Source organism: Chrysochloris asiatica, unplaced genomic scaffold (genome assembly GCF_000296735.1).
Source record: "Chrysochloris asiatica unplaced genomic scaffold, ChrAsi1.0 scaffold00160, whole genome shotgun sequence".
Classification (NCBI taxonomy): domain Eukaryota; kingdom Metazoa; phylum Chordata; class Mammalia; order Afrosoricida; family Chrysochloridae; genus Chrysochloris; species Chrysochloris asiatica.
The window spans coordinates 1,974,076-1,995,898 of record NW_006408678.1 but is presented as its reverse complement, the minus strand read 5'-3'; the positions used below and the strand labels follow the sequence as shown (position 1 = coordinate 1,995,898).

General features: G+C 41.4%; 1 protein-coding gene across 1 annotated transcript; it reads left to right on the top strand.

The window, feature by feature from the left end:
* The first annotated feature begins 1,174 nt into the window (after window positions 1-1,174).
* Window positions 1,175-20,688, top strand: HSP90B1 (heat shock protein 90kDa beta (Grp94), member 1). The gene is made up of 18 exons (XM_006871084.1): window positions 1,175-1,275; window positions 2,115-2,214; window positions 3,115-3,256; window positions 3,681-3,797; window positions 4,800-5,131; window positions 9,612-9,723; window positions 10,391-10,510; window positions 11,512-11,628; window positions 13,727-13,864; window positions 13,945-14,022; window positions 14,133-14,198; window positions 15,922-16,191; window positions 16,426-16,671; window positions 17,124-17,260; window positions 19,537-19,615; window positions 19,711-19,866; window positions 20,051-20,146; window positions 20,659-20,688. Exons 1-18 carry the CDS (start codon window positions 1,227-1,229, stop codon window positions 20,686-20,688), a joined length of 2,385 nt encoding a protein of 794 aa, XP_006871146.1. The 5' UTR covers window positions 1,175-1,226.
* The last annotated feature ends 1,135 nt before the right edge of the window (window positions 20,689-21,823 follow it).

The window sequence follows — 21,823 nt, the reverse complement described above, 5'->3', positions numbered from 1 at the left end:
TAAGTTACAAACTTGCACTCTTTCTTACTAGCAACACTACAAGTTTTGCTTTCAAATATTCGCAGGTGTCCCCCCTTCCTTTGAGGGGCTAGAATAGACTTTACGGCCGACCTCTCCACCTGACTTACGGCAAGGGCTCGAGAACCGCCGCATCGTCGCCTTTGCACTTTATGATGGAATCGAGGGCATCAGAGTGGTTCACGATTTGCCAAAGGTGGAGATAAAAAAAAGACCCCAGTCCGGTTTATGTAAATCGAATCAGAGAGAGATGAGGCGGTAAGCTTAGGCTCAGGTTGCCCAAGTGACGCAGGAAAAGCCAGATGGGACCCCTGGGGCACGGAGCGGCTCCCTAGGCCCACTTGTAAAGGCTGTGAACACAGAAGATTCCTAAAATAGGCACAGATCTCTAATACAGCAAGGAGATGTAGCGTCTAAAACACGCAGCAGTTACCGCAAAACCTTCCTTGAAAAATTGGGAAAGGGCCAAACTACGCAGCGGGTCAAAGACTACAATTCCCAGCAGTCAATACGCTGCAGGCCGGAACTATAGTTTGTCGCCATCCCATGTAAAAGCGCTAGGTATGATCAGCCTCTCACGTGTTTCTCTTTTTTCGAGAAGCACTGCCAAGTACCAAACACAGAGACGAAAGTTTCGCTAGAATCTCTCCCTAGGTGATTCCCTGCGTAGACGGGAAAAGGGAACCAACGCGTTGCCATGGATACCGTTCCCTTGGTCACGAAGTAAACGCTCTCGAAGAACCGGAAGTAGTTGCGCTGTGCCTTCTCAAAGGATGGAAGGGGTTCCGCTCTGACGTTCATTGGGCGGTTTCCGTTAGAGGCCAAAGATTCCCAGGCAAAGGGGAGGTACCGCGTGTAAGGGGCCCGCGGAGCCATTTGATTGGAGAAAAGATGTTAGGGATAACCAATTGGAAGGAGCCACGCTTCGGGCATCGGACACCGCACCTGGACAGCACCGATTGGTGGACAGCGGTCTCCCCCCCCTTGAGTCTCCATTGGGTATTCGGAGTGCGTGGTGCGGTGTGATTGGCTGGTTCGTGTTTCCAGTCCCCCGCCCTCTAGGAGTGGGGGTGAAAAGCGGCCGGACCTGCTGGGAGGGTAGTGGGCGGACCGCGCGGCTTGAGGTGTGAGGACCAGAAGCTCGGGGTGGGGGGGTGGAGGCGGCTCCTGTGATCCAAAGGGATTTGCGATCTCGCCGGCCGCGCGCCATGAGGGCCCTGTGGGTACTGGGCCTCTGCTGCGTCCTGCTGACCTTCGGTGAGTGATCCGGCGAAGCGGGCGCCCCCCTGACGCCGTCCCTGCTCTAACGCAGCCGCTTCTCGAAGGTTCTGGGGGCGTTGAATCTGGGAGGGGGACAGCGGAGGCTGTTATGGACCAGGGGCCAATCGCCTTTACTGGAAGGAGACTCCGGGAGTTTAATTTACTCTCTGGAAAGAAAAGAAAGAAAAAAAAAAAAACAAAGTCATTTAAATCCCCTGCTGGACTGGGCGCCTCGTCATGCTGGGCTCGTGTCCCCCGGGAATATGGTCCGGGCCCTTCCAGAGGACTTTTGTCAGTCGCTGCGACCTTTGACCATCCGAGCTTGAGGACCCTGCTCCCAGCCTTCGCTTCCTCGCGAGGGCACGTCTCCCTTTTGAGACCCGGGGGAAGGGAAGGTCATGTCAGTGTGTTTGGTGCAGTTTGGTTGGAGCCAGATTCGTACCATCCCTTCCGCTTCTGTAAACCTACCCCGACCCCCGGAAAGAAAGGCCTAAGTTTTCTGATTTGGTCAGTGTGGAGGCCTTGTCTCGCCTTGCGTGCAACACGTGTGGACGTAAAAGGGGCCTGATCGTCGATCTGCTCCGCGGTATTGGCTAGGATTGGAGGCCCACCCATGGGAAGGGACAACTACCTCCTTATTTCAAAGTGTGGGGGACCTCAGCATCTGCCCTCGAATAAGAAGAATGTTGACTTGGGTTTGCATTGTGTGCTTAAACTATTAGATTCATTCGTCCATTCCATCTCCCCTGTTGCCATCTGAATTTTGCAACCCTTTCTGAGTAGCACACAATGCACCAATATGTCAAAGTGTTTTGTTGTTTTACGTCTTCCTTCAGGGTCCGTTCGAGCAGATGAAGTCGATGTGGATGGGACAGTAGAAGAGGATCTGGGGAAAAGTCGAGAAGGCTCCAGGACAGATGATGAAGTGGTACAGAGGTTTGTGTTCATTTGAAACGACACAGATAAACCCTTGTGAGCTGCTGAAAAAACGCTGTAGGATACTGGAGCTTTTTTTGTAACACTTCTCCCAAGGTACTAGATAAAGAGGGGGAGGGGTGTTAGTTGCAGTAGTCTTAATTCCAACTCAAAAAGTGGTCAGAGAGCATTTCAAGAGTAGTATGTACATAGGAGCAGGAAAAAGATTTAAAGCCTTGCAAATCCTATACAGGGTCACTATGAGTGGAAATTGACTCAGGCATTTAGCTACAATAATATATGCTAACTGCACTAACCACAATGTCAGCTGCTATTGGAAATTCTAAACAGGGTTGTTACAAATCAGAACAAATTCAGCAGCACACACCACCACCAGCATGTATGTTTGTACATACCTCTTGGTTCCCAATATATGCATCAGCACCTGCTTTTAGGAATGACTGCTCCAAATGAAATTAATTCATTTGAAAACAGTTTTGACAACCACAAACTTAGGATCTCAGTAAAAAACTTTTAATTGGTTTTGTCTTCAAGTCATTTAGTGTATGCGTTTAGTAATTTAAAAGATAGGATTTCGGTCCATTGAGCGTTGTTTTTATATTTGGCCTCATACTTTATAGCAATTTTCTAGGCCTGACCCTGGGCATAAATGAATTATGTCCTGGATGTTTAGTACAGGAAAATTGGGTTTATTGTTCCTGGAAATTTTAAGAACTGAGTATTTTCATCTGAGTGTGAGAACCCACAACTGTGTTAAAATAGTTATGAGATGAAGATTAGTAAAGTTTTATATAAGGTTTCCATTTTACCCTTTTAACCCTCAAGATATGGTCATCAGAGGCTCCTTGTGCACCAATCACAAGGAACTAAGCAATAAATATTTGCTTATCTTTTCCTTAGAGAAGAAGAAGCTATTCAGTTGGATGGGTTAAATGCATCCCAAATAAGAGAACTTAGAGAGAAATCGGAAAAGTTTGCCTTCCAAGCGGAAGTTAACAGAATGATGAAACTTATCATCAATTCATTGTATAAAAATAAAGAGGTAAGCATGTGCGGTGAAGGTAGTATTTTATCTCTGTATGGAATATTGTCTATTCCCTTAGTCAATTTACTTTCATAGTAAGTCCACATTACTAATTGGTGAAGTTTAAATAACCAGCATGTATAAGGATTGCAGCTAGATGGTTTGGGGAGATGATACATTTTCTTCCCCTCTCCTTTTCTTCTCTTCTTATTTTTGTGCCTGCTAAGTAGTTATGAATCTTGACAAACTGAACCTCACTTGATCACTGGTGGGTGGGTTAGAGTTTAGTCTTTTATATCAGTTGAGGTATCCCTTGTGTAAGAGCAGTACCTGTTAAGATACCATTCGAAGTATGGTGAAAAAGAGAAAGATGACATGAAATCCAATATCTTGTGTGGCTTGAGGCTAATTGAAATGTGTTTTAAATCTGGCTTCCACTTAGATTTTCCTGAGAGAACTGATTTCAAATGCTTCTGATGCTTTAGATAAGATAAGGTTAATATCTCTGACAGATGAAAATGCTCTTTCTGGAAATGAGGAACTAACAGTCAAAATTAAGGTAAGCTTTAACCATTGTTTATCTTTTTAATGTCAAAAGAATTCTTAAGAGATAGGGAATCTGTACAGGCCAAGTTAGGCAAGGTTATGCTATAATAACAACTCCCAAATATCAGAGGCTTAACTCAAGAGTCTACAACCTGTGGGTCAAATCCATTTGTTACCTGTTTCTGTAAAATAAAGTTTTATTGGAACACAGCCATGACCATTTGTTTATGGAGTACCTGGGGGCTGCTTTTATGCCATAACAGCAGGGTTGAGTAGTTGCAACAGTGACCATAGAGTCTGAAGTATTTACTATCTGGTCCTTTACAGGAAAAGTTTGCCAGTTCCTGATTTAAATCATGGATCAAAGGCCACAGGTGGCCTTTGCTTTTTGTCATCCTCACTGTACGACACAGGCTGATTGAGCAGCCACCATCTGGAGTGTAGCTGGTTGCCATGGTACAGAGAGGGCTCAGGAGGGTCTCACACCAATTAAAGACTCAGGCCTAAAAGCACAACTGACGCCTCCACTCATGATTCATTGGCCAACACTAGTCACATGGCCTCACCCATGTATATAGCTAGACCAAGTACTATCCTAATATGTGCCTGGAAGGCAGAAAGCAAGGAATATTTAGTGATCAAAACCATCACCATTGATTCCAAACATAGCAGTCATTCAATTTTAGAATCCTTTTATTTTCTGTCAAAGAAATACAACAAAAAATTTGGGTTGTTTTGGCATTTAAACCAATATCTGCTGTTTCTAATCATTAAACTGAGAAGTACCAGCACAGTTAGATCAAACAAGGGTTTCTTAAAGAAAAATGTTTGTATTTTAAGACGTATGCTTCCCAAAGAGATCATGAAATACTTTATAGAAAAAGTATCTCTGTTTGTTTGTATATTAGGATTGATGTTGCCTGAAGCCAGTAACTCTTCTCTATTTGTAGCTCATCTTGCACGTGGCACCTACCATGCTAAATAGGCTTATTACTTGTTTTTGTCTTGATTTTAGTGTGACAAAGAAAAGAACTTGCTACACGTCACAGACACTGGTGTAGGAATGACCAGGGAAGAGTTGGTTAAAAACCTTGGTACCATAGCCAAATCTGGGACCAGTGAATTTTTAAACAGAATGACTGAGGCACAAGACGATGGCCAGTCAACTTCTGAGTTGATTGGCCAGTTTGGTGTCGGTTTCTATTCTGCCTTCCTTGTAGCAGATAAAGTTATTGTCACATCTAAACACAACAACGATACCCAGCACATCTGGGAATCTGACTCCAATGAATTTTCTGTAATTGCTGACCCAAGAGGAAACACTCTAGGACGGGGAACCACAATTACGTGAGTATTACTAATTCCTAGTAGGGTTCTTTAATAAGAATTATTAGTTTGGGGTACGTGTAGGGAATGAACATATAGTAGTGATAGGAGGCTTGAAGAATGAACACGTCTTAACCATCTTTCTTTGGAGAGCGATTACACTTTTTTTATTATTATTTAAATGGGAATTCCTTTTGAGCCATTAGTTTGTATTGATGGTACAGTATCTTTTGATACTTGTAAACTTGTGGGTTTTGTTTTTAATATAAACATAGCAATAACTTTCCATTTCAGAAGTTAGGTGGCTCATCCAGCCTTACCAAGTAAAAGAATGTGTCTACAGCTTCTTTTTTCTTTTCTTGATTCATATTTCAAAAGTTTTCCAACATTAAGGGTTTTTTGTTTTTGTCTTTGTTTTTAATTTTCATGTAGGAAAGAGGCTATTTTGACCATTCTTTTTTTTTTTTAATGTTTTATTGTGAATTATATGATAGTTTACATGGGGGAACTTCAGCCTTACATTCATTCCATCATTTATCATCTCACTGCCATGGTTCCAATTCCCTCCATGCATCATCAACCACCCAAAGGGTATATTCCAGAAATCCGCCCCCTACGCTTCCCCCTCCTCCCCGCAGTTTTCGGCCCACAGTCCCTTTCCCTCTCTGGGTCCAAAGTCCCCAGTCACTTCATCACTCTACGTCATCATCACTGTCTCCATCTCAGGCATCTCTGTCTCTCAGGGCAGGGTCCCGCACTTGGCTCTTCTCCGTTGATGGTCCCAGAGGCTTCCGCTCCTGTCCTGGAGAATCAATCACTCCCTTCCTTGTTACAAAACTTCCACCTCTGCATTTCCAACCCTCATAATCCGTCCTGATAAACATTGTTCACTACAGTATCACGAGTTACCCATCTGTATCTCCTTTCATCAGCTCCGCCCAGACAGATTGAATAGTACCTTCTGAAGGTTCTGCCTTCTGCCATGCTCCCTAGCACCAGGTTCCCTCTTGAAAGCTTGTAAGGCAGTCACTTCTTGCCTTTGTAGTCCCGCCCTTCCCATTTGAATATCCAATGTCCAATGTCCTGTCCTTCTCCGTCCACTCTGCGTGTGGGGGTGTGTGTGAATGTTTCTTGCTGTGAGGATTTGTTCCCTCTTTTGAGTCGCTGCTCCATAGGTAAACGTCAAGTTCATCAGACTGTATCAGCTCACTCCTTTTTTTTTCTTTCTTTTTCCCCTCTTCTTTCCTCTCCTGGTTGAGCTCCAATCATCCAGTCATCCAGTCCAGGTCACGTGGGTTTCATCTGCAAGTGTGGGCGCTCCTGTGCACATGCCCTCTCTTCCCGTCAGCCAGTAGCTCCACTCTCCCCTTCGAGTCCTCCGTGGCCATGCCACTGACTCTGGGCCCAAGAGACCCAAGGCCTCTTCACACTGCTTGCCAACCAGGTCCCCAACTGGGTCCACATATTTTGACCAATTCTTGCTAGAAAGTAATATATCCTGTCTTCCCCATCATATGTATTCCTCTAATGAAGTCTAATTAGATTACTGTATTTGAAAATGTGAGCTAATTTGCTTACAATTTACCTTTTTCTACCTTTGTTATTGACATTCACATCTCCCAAGTCTCACTGTTGTTGTTAAAGTGCCGTTGAGTCGAGTCCGACCCATAGCTACCCTGTATAGGGTTTCTGAGGAAAAGCTGGTGAGCTTGAACCGCCAACCTTGCAGTTCACATGGCTTTGCAGTCTGGCACATTAACCCTCAGTGCCACACCAAGACTCCTAAGTCTTAGTGGAAGACACCTATTGCTAATAGTTACCTCTAGTGTCCTCATGTGTTTAGCACATTGGCTGGTGTTAGAAGACTGTAGACCAGGTCTCTAAGTACAAGAGAGAAAAATGATGTCCTAAGAGTCCTAATGTTTTTTGGATATAAAGAGAAAGGAGAGATGATCTGGATATCAGCTCCATGGAAACAGGCATCAGGGCAGGCATATGCAGGGACCTTGTGTGTTTGGTCAATAAATGAAATGGACAAGATTTTCCTCTTTCTTAAAAGTCTTGCTAGCCTCTCATTCACTCAGTAAGTTCTCTTTGAAGGACCTCTTTTGTTTTAAGAGTTGCAGCTACAATGGAGGATCAGACCTGTGTAGACCCTGCTATTACAGAACTGGCTACTGAGGATGAGGACCATGGAATATTGTCAAGAGTGACAGATGACAGAAGAAACTTAAGAGACACTTGTCTTTTTTTTTTTTTTTTTTTCCCAAGAAAAAGATTTCAGAAGACTTTTCGAGAGAATAATGATGTTAGGTTAAGGAAAACACAGATGATCTAGCAAGTAAGAATTACAGCAGGAACCACATATTTGAAGTTTCATAGGCAAGAAGGCATGCATGCATATTTAGAGAAAGTCCTTAGTGGACAAAGGTGAAAAAAAGGAAGAAAAAGCAGGGGAGTGCTATGACCCTATCTTACATTAACTAATAAAATAGAAGCTTTCAGACAGTATTCTTTCAATTCCCACCCCCAGATTAGCTGCTTCTGAACTCCTAGGAGAGATTTTTAAAAGAATTGAATCACAAACAGTGCTTGGCCCACAGTAATGTTCACCAGCATAATTACTTCTGTATTTCATTGCCACAAGAGGTGTTTCAGAGTCAGGAAACATGCTTACAGCCGTCTCAGGGCCATCAGCTGCCGGCACTCTCTTTTCTCCCTTCTCTTTCAGTTGACAACTTGGCCCAGTGTAATTTGAACCTTTCTGTTGCTGTAAGTCATCAGTTGGTGTTGAGTACTGTGGACTTGGTTCGTTGTGTCTATATTTTCTTTAATCTTTGCTTTCTCTGGCACTGGGCTCATTAATGGTTCAGCAGTAGTATTCTAATCTTCCTGAAGAAGACTGAAATTTGGTTCCTGACCAATATCTGTAATGCACAGCACTGCCCATCCACAGTTGGGGCCTGCGTGTTACTGTAGGGCTGGACAGGTTTCAGTAGAGCTCCAAAAATTGGCCAGTGAAAACTGAACAGTTTTATCCCCTAGCTGATCACGAGGGCAGTACAGGACTAGGCAGTGTTTCCATCCACTCCACATGGGCCTGCCATGCCTAAGTCAGGCCAACAACTCACTCCAGGAAACAGCCCCCTTCCCCAGCACCTAACTTGTTGATCTCACTTAGTTGTTTTTCTCTCATTTGCTCTTAAATGTTGATATTCCTTAAGCTCTGCTAGCCCTCTTCTTATGTGTTTCCCCTGTACTCTTAACTCCTGCCATGGCCTTTCGGTTCCATTTCTGCTTTTGAGGGTTCTGAAAATTATATTTAGAGTCTGACAATTTGTTAACACACGTTGTTGTAAGGAACCCCTAGTAGATATTTTAGGCTGTGGGCTATGCAGTCTCAGTATGACAGCCTGTTGTTGTACCCTATATAGCCACAGACAACACATAAGCAGGTGAGCAAGGCTGTGAGCCTGTACAACAACCTAGGGGTTCCCTAAGAGCTATTACTGACTCTTTGTCTAGGTTTCACCCACTCCACTAACTAAAAGCCTCTGGAGGACAGGGAGAAACCCATGATGCACCATTCTCCACTGTTGTTTGGTGTGCATACATCAAGATATTGACTACCTGCTGTATTGGAGAGTGTGTGTGTGATTGTTATCTTGAGGGGTGGCAGGTAGGAGAGGGATTTGCAGAAGGGACCGGAAGAAGAGTAAGACTACATTTAGCAGTTAAAATTAGTTAGCATTACTGTTCAGTACAATAAGGAGCGCTGGTGATGCCATGGGTTAAGTGTTGGGCTACTAACTGAAAGGTCAGTGGTTCAAACCTACCGGTCACTCCACAGGAAAAATGTGAGGCTTTCTGTTCCTATAAAGATTTACAACCTTAGAAACCCTATACAGGGTTGCTATGAGTCTAAACTGACTCGATGGCAGTGGGTTTTTGGTTCAAACAAATGTGAATTTTGGGTGCTTTAAATGTGCCAGGTAGCTATGGAGTTTATTTTAATTAAATATAACTGGTAGATACCATTTTGGATGATGCAGATAAAACAGTCATTCTAATCAATTTTCTAACTTTCTGGGTATTTTTAAGGAACATTTTTAGTAAAGCAGCTATGGACAGTAATTGTTTGGCTTTTTAAGTACCAAGCTATAATTCTATTTTTTCAGTACTTTCTCATTTTGACCTATCTTAAGATTTTATGTTCTCTCATGAAAAAGAACTCAACATATTCAGAAAGTTGAGAACCTTTTCAATTTCTCCTTGGAATTAAGGGTATTTTCTATCTGAGGAAATGCAAGGAAGATTTTGTCCTTTTTGCATATTTGTTATTGGTGATGGAGAAAAAGTTCATAACATGAGAAATTGGGATCATCTTGGATAACACATAACTGCCAGCTGTTGGTGGTGTTGTGGAGGTATTGAGACAAATTTATAATCAAACCTTTTAATCAGTGGATGTCTCTCAGTAAACATCTCATTTCCTTTGCAGCCTTGTTCTAAAAGAAGAAGCCTCTGATTACCTTGAATTGGATACAATTAAGAATCTCGTCAAAAAATATTCACAGTTCATAAACTTTCCCATTTATGTGTGGAGCAGCAAGGTAAATCTCTCTTGATAATCTTTGTGTAGTACATTGGCACATATGCCTAATGAGTAATCACTAACCCCATGTTTCCTTAAGGAGCTTTGGTGGTGCTGTTGGGTAAGCGATGGGCTGCTAACTGCAAGCTCTGTCCTTCAAACCCACCAGCCATTCCATGAGAGAAAGAGGAGGCTATCTGCCCCCATAAAGATTTGCATTTTAAAAACCCTATATGTAGGGTCACAATGAGTCAGGATTGACTCGTCGTTGGTGAGTTGTGTTTGGGTTGTGTTCCTTAGAGGAGGCCTGGTAATGCAGTAGGTGAAGGTCAGTTGCTCATCGAAAGGTCTGCCGTTGAAACTCACCAGCTGTTCAGTGGGAGAAGGCTGTGGTCATGTGCTTATGTAAAAATTGAGAGCTTTGGGAACCCAGTGGTCTGCTCTGTTATGTTGAGTCACACTGTGAGTGTTGACGTGACAGCAGTGGATTTGGGTTATTTCTTTGCCTCTTTTTGTAAAAATTTTTTCAAGATTTAACAATGAAGATTAACTGATTCACGTCAGTATACTCCTGAGTTTTCTTACTGAAGACTTTTTAGAGCTGTAATCTCATTTCCTATCAATAGATGAAGTCAGAATTATTAAACAAACGAGTTTCACCATGCTTCTCCTTTCTGCCTTAACAGACCGAGACTGTGGAAGAGCCTATGGAAGAAGAAGAATCCACAAAAGAGGAAAAAGAAGAATCTGATGATGAAGTTGCAGTGGAAGAAGAAGAGGAAGAAAAGAAACCTAAAACCAAAAAGGTCTGTCTGCTTTGTAATACATTCATACCTGTTTGCTTTGTAATACATTCATGCTAATTTGCTGTAAACTTCAGTATTTAAACTCCAACAAGTCGATTCCAAGTCATAGTGACCCTGTATAGGGTTTCTGAGACCCTAAATCCCTATGGGACCAGACAAGCCTCGTCTTTTCTCCCATGGAGTGGCTGGTGGGTTTGAACTTCCAACCTTGCAGTTAGTAGCCCAATGCCTCACCCACAGCACCACCAGGGCTCCTTTCATTCCTTAAAATTCCATTTTTTCTCCAAGTGGTAAATTCATAGGGCCAGATTTTAAAAACCACAAGGTCTCCATTTGTTTGTCTTTTTTTCCTCTAGAAAGTTATCAATAACAAACAGGTCATTTTTATGATATTTTTTGACTTTTTAAAATATAGCCTAAGACTGGTGACTTAAAATATGTTTTGATTTTTATAAAACTTCAAATGTTCCCTGCTTTTTTGTCATGAGTAGTATTAACTATAGAAAATTAGTTTTCTGGTTTGCTCAGGTAATGTAAGGTAGGTTAAAATATTGGTGGTGGTTTTTACGGAATAATTATTGTGAAATGTTTGATTTTTTTTATGCCATAAAAAATAGGAATATATGCAGTACTTATTTTTACAAGTCAAAACAGTGTTTTGTTTTTTTGTTTTAATTTTTATTGTGAATTGAGTGATAGTTTACATGGAGAACTTCGGTTTTACACTCATCATTTCATTGCGATGATTACAATCTCCTCCATGCATCATCATTCAACAGTGTTGGCTTCTATTCCCTACAGTATTTTCAAGAAATATACATGTTAAGCAATTGCCTTTTTAATATTAGTCTTATATATTGTGAAAGATACTTTGTTAAAGATTTTGATCCAGTTGGTAGGGACTAGAGACATACTTTGGTATTCTTTTGAAATGTACTAGGTACCTCTAGTATAGCTGTTGATGAGTGCTAGGTGAAACTAATCAAATACTGTAATTTCAGGTTGAAAAAACTGTCTGGGATTGGGAGCTTATGAATGATATTAAACCAATATGGCAGAGACCTTCAAAAGAAGTAGAAGAGGATGAATACAAAGCTTTCTACAAATCATTCTCAAAGGTAACTATTTTAGAATGCACTAGCTTTGTTATTGGTAAGTAGACAGATTTATCACCCTTATTAAGGTGAATGTGGTGTGTGAAAATGTGAGGTGGTCCATCCCAGGTCACTTTTCCCAGATTCAGTAAAGCCTCTACTAGAATGTGTACTCTAGGCATGTAAATGAAAGAGTCTTTGTTCAAAACAATCTCAGCCACTTACTCATAAAGTCACATAAAATACTTAGTTTGCTGTTCCATGTGTGTTAGGAAACTTTTAAGTTTCATAGATAGTTTTAAACTTAGTTCATACAAGTGATTTCCTCCTGTCTCTTACGTGTTTTGTTTTACATTTTTGGTGTGTTTCAACTTTTTCTTAAATTCTTTACTTTGAGACTGTAGGTTTCATCAGATTGCAAAAGGGGCTGTGTATAACAAATATTGATTAAGAACCACCTACATGGCACATAACCATCACATGTGTAGATGTTTAATTTCCACCCCAAAACCCATAGAACGTGAAACCATGTTACTAAATGGCTTTTAATGTGATCTTCAAAGGCACGTTTACACCACTGTCAAATACTTGATTGTGAAGTCATGCACCTTAAAATCATTACTAAGGCTTTCTTTGCCTCTCTTGTTTGACTGATCCCTTCTTGTAACATTTCAGAATTGAAAGCTAGCATTTTATTTAAGATTGTTTTAAGTTACTGTTTTCCCCAAGTATACTTTTGTACCAAGTAGAATAAGTTAGTGGTCTTAGCTTGACTGTGTGTCCATTACTCTTACTCCATCTGTTTGGTACTTTATTTTATTAATGATAGCATTGTTTTGTTGTTGTTATGTGCCGTGGAGTCGGTTCTGACTCATAGCGACCCTGTACAGGGTTTCCGAGGCTATAAATGTTTATAGGAGTAGAATAGCATGTTAAGTTGTTCAATACCATTGAGTCAATTCCAACTCATAGCAACCCTATAGTACAAGGTTTCCAAGGAGCAGTTAGTGGGTTTGAACTGCCAAACTTGCAGTTCCCAGTCCAGTGCTGATAATACAGTGCCATACCAGGAGTCCAGCATATAAATTTGTACATGTGAAATTACTTTAATAATATAATAAACATATTCAAAATATTTGAATCTATAAACTACATAAAAATTACTAACAGAAGTTTTGGTATTTGTTACTGTACTCAGTTTTCAAAATCTGATATGTATCGTTTGCTTAACAGCACACCTCAGTTCCAACAAGCCACGTTTTAGGAATCAAGTGCTCAGTCGCCACGTGTGGTTACAGTAATGAATAGTGCAGGTCTAGGGAATACCTGTCTATGCTTTGTTGTTGTTTGTTAGTGCCATCGAATCAGTTCTGACTCCTAGCAACCCTGTGTAGGGTTTCTGGGAGTGGCTGGTGAGCGTGGGCAGCCAACCTTAATGCACCAGACTGCAAAGCCATTTGAACTGGAAGGTCTGCTGTTCAAGCTCACCAGTTAACTCCTTGGAAACCCTATGCAAGGTCGCTATGGGTCAGAACCGACTCAATGGCACTTAACAGCAACAACAGTATTTATATCCAGACTCCTGGTGTGGCTCTGTAGGATAAGCACCGGACTACAAACCAAAAGGTTGGCAGTTCAAACTCACCAGCAACTCTTCAGTCACTATGAGTCGGAATTGACTCGACAGCAATTACTAACAGCATGTGCACACCACTACCATGAGTCAGAGTCTACTCTAGGGCACTGAGTTTGGTTTGGGGTATATCCACTGCTAGAGATCAAATTTTTTCGAAGAAATTTTCCCAAGTACTATTTAGACAGAGTGGTAGTTTTCCTGTCCTGCGTTTACACGTAAATCAGCACGTAGACTTGTCCATCCTTCCCCTTGTTTGGAGGCCAAGGCTGCTATTAACAATCATCATAATAATTGTATCTAGCCTGTGACAATTGTCATCCTGGTGGTTTCTTTTCTGCCACACCTTTCCCTCTCTTTTTTTTTGTTTTTTTAGTAAGGGAATTTCTTGTTCTTTAAATGCTAAACTGAGTGTGTACCTCTTAAACTTGTAGCTTTGCATGGCTTTTTTCTGTTCCTTTTGAATGACCAAGCTATAACTTCCCACAGGAGAGTGATGACCCCATGGCTTACATCCACTTCACTGCTGAAGGGGAAGTTACCTTCAAGTCAATTTTATTTGTGCCCACCTCTGCTCCACGTGGCCTGTTTGATGAATATGGGTCCAAGAAGAGTGACTACATTAAGGTGGGTTTTTATGTAGTTTCAACAGAGTTTAAAATTTTTAAATAAGATTTCCAGAAAATGACGGCTTTGTCTCTTTGTAGCTGTATGTGCGCCGAGTTTTCATCACAGACGACTTCCATGATATGATGCCCAAGTACCTTAACTTTGTCAAGGGTGTTGTAAGTATCTGAAGACAGGGTGGCGAAGAGGAGAGTCTGGCGTGGGTTTGTTGTTGATTTGGGTCTTTCTAGAGTTTTAATTGTTCCCTCAACTTACTTTTGCTGTGAAGGTGGACTCTGATGACCTCCCACTGAATGTTTCCCGTGAGACTCTTCAGCAGCATAAACTGCTTAAGGTACGTGCCTTGGGGAAGAGACTGGCTGCTTTGTTCTTGGTTGGGGTTTAGAGCACAGTCTCCACTAGTAGAGTCACCAGATTGAGTCTAGTCCTTACCTCTCCAGACCTTTCACTCTGCACAGATCAGATCCTGAGAAACTGGTTCTTCCTCCCCACTGCCTGCAGTTTATTATTCGAAATTCCAAACTTTAAGAGTTGAGGGAATTGTGTAATGAACACCCATAATACAGATCCACCCAGTTACCCAATTTTATCTTTTAATAAAAACCTTTCCAGACTCTATATAATGAGATTTTAAAAAGCTGTTTTTAATTTAAAACTGTTTGAAAATAGTCTGCTTAGGGTCCTAGAAAGGGGTGATCTGTGAGTTCTAATGTGAAAACATGATAAACCCACTGTCATTAAGTTGATTCTAACTCATAACGACCCTATAAGATTAGATAGAACTGATCCTTAGGGTTTCTGAGGTGGTAAATCTTTATGGGAGCAAATAGCCTCATTGTTGTCCCACAGAGCAGCTGCTGGGTTTGAACTGCCAACGTTTAAGTTAGTAACTCAGTAAGTCACCAGGGCTCCTTAAGGTGGAAATAAACAACAACAACAAAACCCTACTGCCATCAAGTCAATTCCAGCTCATAGTGACCCTGTATAGGGTTTCTGCAAATCTTTCCAGGAGCAGAAAGCCTTGTCTTTCTCCTGTGGTCTCCTATGGAGTGACTGGTGGGTTTGAAGTGCCAACTTGTTCAGTTCTCTGAGGCTCCTAATGAGGGATTTGTTAAGTGCTATTGAGTCAGTTCTGACTTAGCAACCCTTTATGTGGTTTTCATAGAAGCAGTCAGTCCAGTGCCACTCTAAAATACTCTTGTGACTATTTGTACTGACAGCTTAGTTTGGCTCCTTCCATGTAACATCCTAGATGGTACAAACAGTTAAGCATTCAGGTAGTAACCTAACCAAAAGGTTGACGGTTGAACTTGAGAGTCACCTCTGAAGTCAGGCCAGTGGATTTGCTCTGATGAAAGGTTAGACTGTACCCGATGGTCGCCTCATAGGAGTGCTCCACCATCTCTCTGCCCCTTGGTGAACAGCAGCAGCAACAGCCCTTTTTTTTTTTTTTTTATCATTTTCTTCACATAACTGTTGCCACTCCATTCCATTCAAAGAGATGGGAATTCCAAGAGTGAAGATACTAAGATACTGTCTTTATCTTCAAGAAACATAGTCTGTATGAACTCAAGAGACATGTAGGTCAGAAGATCAGAGGAATTTTGGTCTTCCCATATATAACTTAATTATGAATTAGATTCATGCATAGACTTGGGTCAACTTCCATTCAATTCACTGTTTTTTTAATTTAACTTTTATTTTTATTTAGTTCTAAAGCCTTTTCTTCTCCCATTTTGAGACCTCCAACAGAATAGTCAGAAATAATTACCTCCACTGCTTTATCCCTCGTTTATTCATTTTTCCATTCAGACCTCCTTTTCTCTTAACTTTACTGGAAATCCTTAGCATATGCCACTGTGAACATTGCCACTTCATAGACATATATCCATGTTCATCTCTGTAATGTTTTATGTAACTTGAAATTCTTGAACATCTCCCTTGGTTTCTGTGATCAACGTCATATCTTTTTGCAGATTTCCATTACAACTCTTGATCCTTACATAATGTAAATTCTCAGATATTTGTGCTAATTATCTCTGATTTCTTTATTGTAGGTCATTAGAAAGAAGCTTGTCCGGAAAACTCTGGATATGATCAAGAAGATTGCTGATGAGAAATACAATGATACTTTTTGGAAAGAATTTGGTACCAACATCAAGCTTGGTGTGATTGAAGACCACTCAAATCGAACACGTCTTGCCAAGCTTCTTCGATTCCAGTCTTCTCACCATGAAACTGACATCACTAGTCTAGACCAGTACGTGGAAAGAATGAAGGAAAAGCAGGACAAAATCTATTTCATGGCTGGGTCCAGCAGGAAAGAGGTAACAAACTCAATGTCAGGGATCCTGACATTTCGAGCCAACTGTTAAAGAGATCAAAGGAAACCTAATTGTCATTTTTGAATGTTCATTATGAGTCCCGGCCAGTTCGTTAATAGGAAAGGTGCTTTATCTGTAAAATAGGGTTGTTAATACTGCACAAAAATAACTAGTAGGATGAATAAATACATATCAAAGCTAGACTTCAAAACCTCTTTGCTTGCCCTGATTTTGTAGGCTGAATCATCACCATTTGTTGAGCGCCTTCTGAAAAAGGGCTATGAAGTGATTTATCTCACAGAACCTGTGGACGAATACTGCATCCAGGCCCTCCCTGAGTTTGATGGGAAGAGGTTCCAGAATGTTGCCAAGGAGGGAGTGAAGTTTGATGAAAGTGAGAAAACTAAGGAGAGTCGTGAAGCAATTGAGAAAGAATATGAACCACTGCTCAACTGGATGAAAGATAAAGCCCTTAAGGACAAGGTAGTCTAGAAATTACAAAATGGTTTAACACTTTGGTGCTGGCCATTAAGCATTTTTTGGTTGGTTTATTTTGCCCACAAATTAAACTTTGGACCTCTATGTTGGACTACTATTGGAAATGATAAAAAGAACAATGTTTAATCTGGATAAACTATTGGGAGAACTACTAAAAAGTTATGAACTAGAAAAGAATCAAAAGGGTCAAAGCAGTGGTGACTATCTGGGTTCATAGTGTTATTGTATTACATAGTTGGCATTAAGTATTAATTTTAGCTGAAAGAGGTGATTTAATGAGTGTACCCACAAAATTCCTAAGCCTGAATGACAGGTACATTTAAGAGCTACTGATGTGTTTATGTTGTTAAGTGATGGGTTCTAAAAAGTTGAAAGACAATGAATGGCCCTAACTACTGGTACGAGTGTGTCTCTGACTTTGAGTTTCTTCTCTGAAGATTGAAAAGGCTGTGGTATCTCAGCGCCTGACAGAGTCTCCGTGTGCTCTTGTGGCCAGCCAGTATGGCTGGTCTGGCAACATGGAAAGAATCATGAAGGCCCAGGCATACCAGACGGGCAAGGACATCTCAACAAAGTAAGCATTCTTGGAAAAGGCCCTGCCAATCTGTTAACTCCTGCCAGCTTCTCTCCACAGCCCAATTGTGTGTTTTGAGCATCTACCACTGTCTACTTATATATGTTTTTGTTGTTAAATGCCATTGAGTCAATTCTGATTCATAATAAACCCTCTAATAAGGTTCCCACAGAGTAGCTGGTGGGTTTGAGCCTCCAGTGTTGATCCTATTGCTCTACATCAGGACTTCAAAAGGTTCATGGAAAATTGTAATTAGAAGATAATATAAAATTTCCAGGAATCTTTATAGCCTTCTCATATTAAGCAGACAGAAAATTGACAGAGGAATTCTTGGTACAGTGATACAACTTGTTTCTAAGGATGCTGGTTGTGGTTGTGTGCCATGGAGTAGGTGCCGACTCGTGGTGGTGGTGGTGGTGGTGGTGGTGTTTATGTGCCGTAGAGTTGGTTCCGACTCATTGTGACCCTTTATAGGGTTCCCGAGGCTGTAAATCTTTATAGGAGTGAAAGCCTCGTCTTTCTCCCATGGAACAGCTGGTAGTTTCAAACTGCTGCTGACCTTGTGATTAGCAGTCCGACTTACAACCACTACGCTACCAGAGTTTCTGAGTATACTGTCTTTATTTCTATGTTGTACTCTATGTTGTTGTTAGGGTTGTTGCATAGGGTTTCAGAGGAGCAGCTGGTGGGTTTGATCTGCCAACCTCGTGGTTCACAGTCCAGTGCTGATCCTACAGCTCAACATTAGACTATTATAAGCCCATGAAGATGTTATTGTTGTGTGCCATGGAGTCGCTTCCGACTCAGCGACCCTGTACAGGGTTTCCGAGGCTATAAATCTTTACGGGAGCAGAAAGCCTCATCTTTCTCCCACAGAACAGCTGGTAGTTTTGAACTGCTGGCCTTAAGGTTCGCAGGCCGATTTGTAACCACTACGCTACCAGAGCTCCTTAAGCCCATGAAGATAGAGGGTACCAAAGACCAATCCTGAGTTCATAGATAGACTTGCTGGTCTTTTACCTTTTATTTTATGGGCATACTTACTGTTTGGGACCTCTAGTACCTAATCAGTATGCCCCATAAAATAAAGGGTAAAAGACCAGCAAGTCTATAGTGGTTACAAGTTGGGCTGCTAACCTTAGGTCAGCAATTCAAAACGACCAGCTATTCACAGAAGAGAGATGAGGCTTTCTGCTCCTGTAAAGATTTACAGCCTCGGAAACCCTATACAGGGTCACTGTGGGTCAGAACCTACTCCATCTATTTATGGAGTTCTGATGTGGCACTGTAGGAAGCACTGGACTATTTTAACTGCCAGGTCAGCATTTCAAGCCCACCAGCCGCTCCTCAGAAACCCTATATAATGGGTCTCTGAGTTGGAACTGACTTGGTGGCACTAACAATAATATATAGATAATTACAGAATCCCTGGTGGCACAATGAAGAAGCTCTCAGTTGCTACTGAAAGGTTAGCAGTTCAAAACCTATCAACCTCTCTGCCGAAGAAAGATGAGGCAGTCTACTTCACAAACCTGGAATCCTTTTGGAGCAGTTCTTTTGTTAAGTGCTGTCGAGTGGGTTCTAACTCATAGACAGTGACCCTGTACAAGGTTTTTGAGGAGTTGCTGGTAAGCTTGAACTGCTGACCTTGCAGTCCAGTGCATTAACCCGCTCTGCCCTATAGGGCCACTGTGAGTCTGAACTTGACTTTGTCAGCATTGGGTTTGGTTTGGGGTTTTGTGTGTGTGTGTGTGAGGGGAAGGTAGTTAGTGTATACATTGAGATGGGGACAGATAGGCTCCTCCCATTGGAGCCTTAGTTTGAACTGCAGGGGAGAGTACATCATAGCAATAAAATGATCAGCTTGCATTGCTGCTGAGTTCAGGAAAAAGAAGCAAATTAGTGAAGGCATCACTGAGAAGGTGGCATTTGTACAGCAGTCAGAATCTGTAGACTTTTCAGAACTCTGGGAGGAGACAGAACTGCAACAAAGGCAGTAAGAATATGGAGGGATGAATGAGACAAGAAATCATCCACTCAACAAAGACTTCCCAGCACTTGTGATTTATCTATGAATAAAGTAGTTTCCTTCATTTCACACTCACCTATCCATGCCGCCCTCTTAGAGGGAATGCATGATATAGCTGTCAATGTAAGGGCATGGTGATTTTTTCCGAGAGTTCTTTGTAACTAGAAAATTTTGTAGTAGAATAAGGAAAATGTATTAACTGTAAAATAGCCATATGTTTTATTAATGTTCATTTTTATCTCTCCAGTTATTATGCCAGTCAAAAGAAAACATTTGAAATTAATCCCAGGCATCCTGTAATCAAAGACATGCTTCGACGAGTTAAGGTGAGTAAATACTACACTCATCCTCTGATTTGTCTTTTAATTTGAAGACTTCATATTTTTAAAATATTTATTAAGTGTGTCTTCTTCCATTTCAGGAAGACGAAGATGACCAAACTGTTTCGGATCTTGCTGTGGTTTTGTTTGAAACAGCGACACTGCGGTCAGGATATCTTTTACCAGACACCAAAGCTTACGGAGATAGGATAGAAAGAATGCTGCGCCTCAGTTTGAACATTGATCCTGATGCAAAGGTTTGTAACCCCAGCCTCTCCCTCAGGCTGCTTGCTTGCTTTAAGAATAGGCTCCCCATGATTTAGTGATAGGGCCTCCAGCAAATGTAAAGTCGTTTTTATGGATGCTTGAATCCCCACAAAGTGAAAAATAGATTCATGATAGTAATGGGCTCATAAATGTATTGTAAATATTGTCCACAAGGTGGAAGAAGAACCCGAAGAAGAACCTGAAGATACAACGGAAGACACAGAGCAAGACGATGAAGACGAAATGGATGAAGACGAACAAGAAACAAAGGTAAATACAATCAGACCGAATTAGGACAGTGTGGTACATACATTAATCAAACTGGATTTTCTAGAAATATGGTTTAAAATAGGCATTTAATCTCAAATTCAAAAGTTTGGACAACTCATTTTAAAACATGTACGTTATCCTTCCCACTTGCAAAATAAAGCCAGCAACTATTAGATACTTTAAGGGCCATTGATCTTGGTGGATTCTAAATTACTTTATAGATAAAGCAAGCTGAAGTTGCAGCTTGTAGCTGAAATATCAGAAATAAGCTGGACCCATTTAAATAGCTGTTTCCATAATGTTGTTAGTGCCATCAAGTCCATTCCAACTCATAGTGACGCTGTATAGGGTTTCCAGGGAGCAACTGGTAGGTTTGAACTGCTGGCCTTGTGGTTCACAGTCCAGTGCTGATCTTACAGTGTCACACCAGGAATCTGTTATATGAACCTTCTATGAGCTAGGGTTTTTGTATGCTTAGCTTATAATGTCTTCTGATCTTTCTGTTTCCACAGGAATCTACAGCTGAAAAAGATGAATTGTAAGTTATACTCTTCACCATTTGGATCCTGTGGAGAGGGAATGTGAAATTTAAGTCATTTCTTTTTGGGAGAGACTTGTTTGGGATGCTCCCCTGCCCCTTCTCCCCTGCACTGTAAAATGTTGGGATTGTGGGTCACAGGAAAAAAAAGTGGGTTTTTTAGTTAAATTTTTTTTAACATTCCTCATGAATGTAAATTTGTACTATTTAACTGACTATTCTTGGTGTAAAATCTTGTCATGTGTATAAAAATAAAAAAGTTCCCAAATACCCTGTGTCTTGACTGTTTTCCTAAACTATTGTGGGGCACAGATGGTCAGTTGCTTGAGCTCAGTCCACCCAGAGGTGCCTTGCTTAACAAAGAATTTTTTTCTTTTATCAAATGTTTTTTAAAAAGTCAAAGGGGGAGAAGGTACAATTTCCTTATGGAATTCCAAATCGTGTATGCAGATACTCCTCCCTCTCAGGTGTTAGAACTTCATCCTGCTTCCTTTTTGAGTGTGGACTAGACTGGCTTCCAAAGACTAGAGTACAGAAAGGGGGAAAATGGAGACACCTGGCAGACAGATGTCCTGTTTCCTGGAGCATGGAATCACTCTTACCCTCTGCAGTAGTTTCAAAAACAGATCTGGTAACGCAGTGGTTACAAATCGGGCTGCGAACCTCAGGGTCAGCAGTTCGAAACTACCAGCTTACCGTGGGAGAAAGATGAGGCTTTCTGCTCCTGTAAAGATTTGCAGCCTTGGAAACCCTGTACAGGGTCGCTATGAGTCAGAACTGACTCCATAGCACATACCAACAATAGGGAGAAAACAAGGAGCTCTGGTAACGCAGTGGTTACAAATCTGGCTGCAAACCGCAAGGTCAACAGTTCGAAACCAGCTGTTCCATGAGAGAAAGACAAGGCTTATGCCCATGTAAAGATTTACAGCCTCAGAAACCCTGTACAGGGTTGCTATGAGTCAGAACCTACTCCACAGCACATAACAGTGAGAAAACACCACAGTTTGAGAAGCATTTTTGTAAACTCTAACCTGTACTGCTCAGAACTCTTAGAAGTTGTGAAATGCAAGGGAAAACTGAAAGACCGCACAAGTGTAAGACATGAACTACTAATACAGTGGGGTACCTAGGTTGAA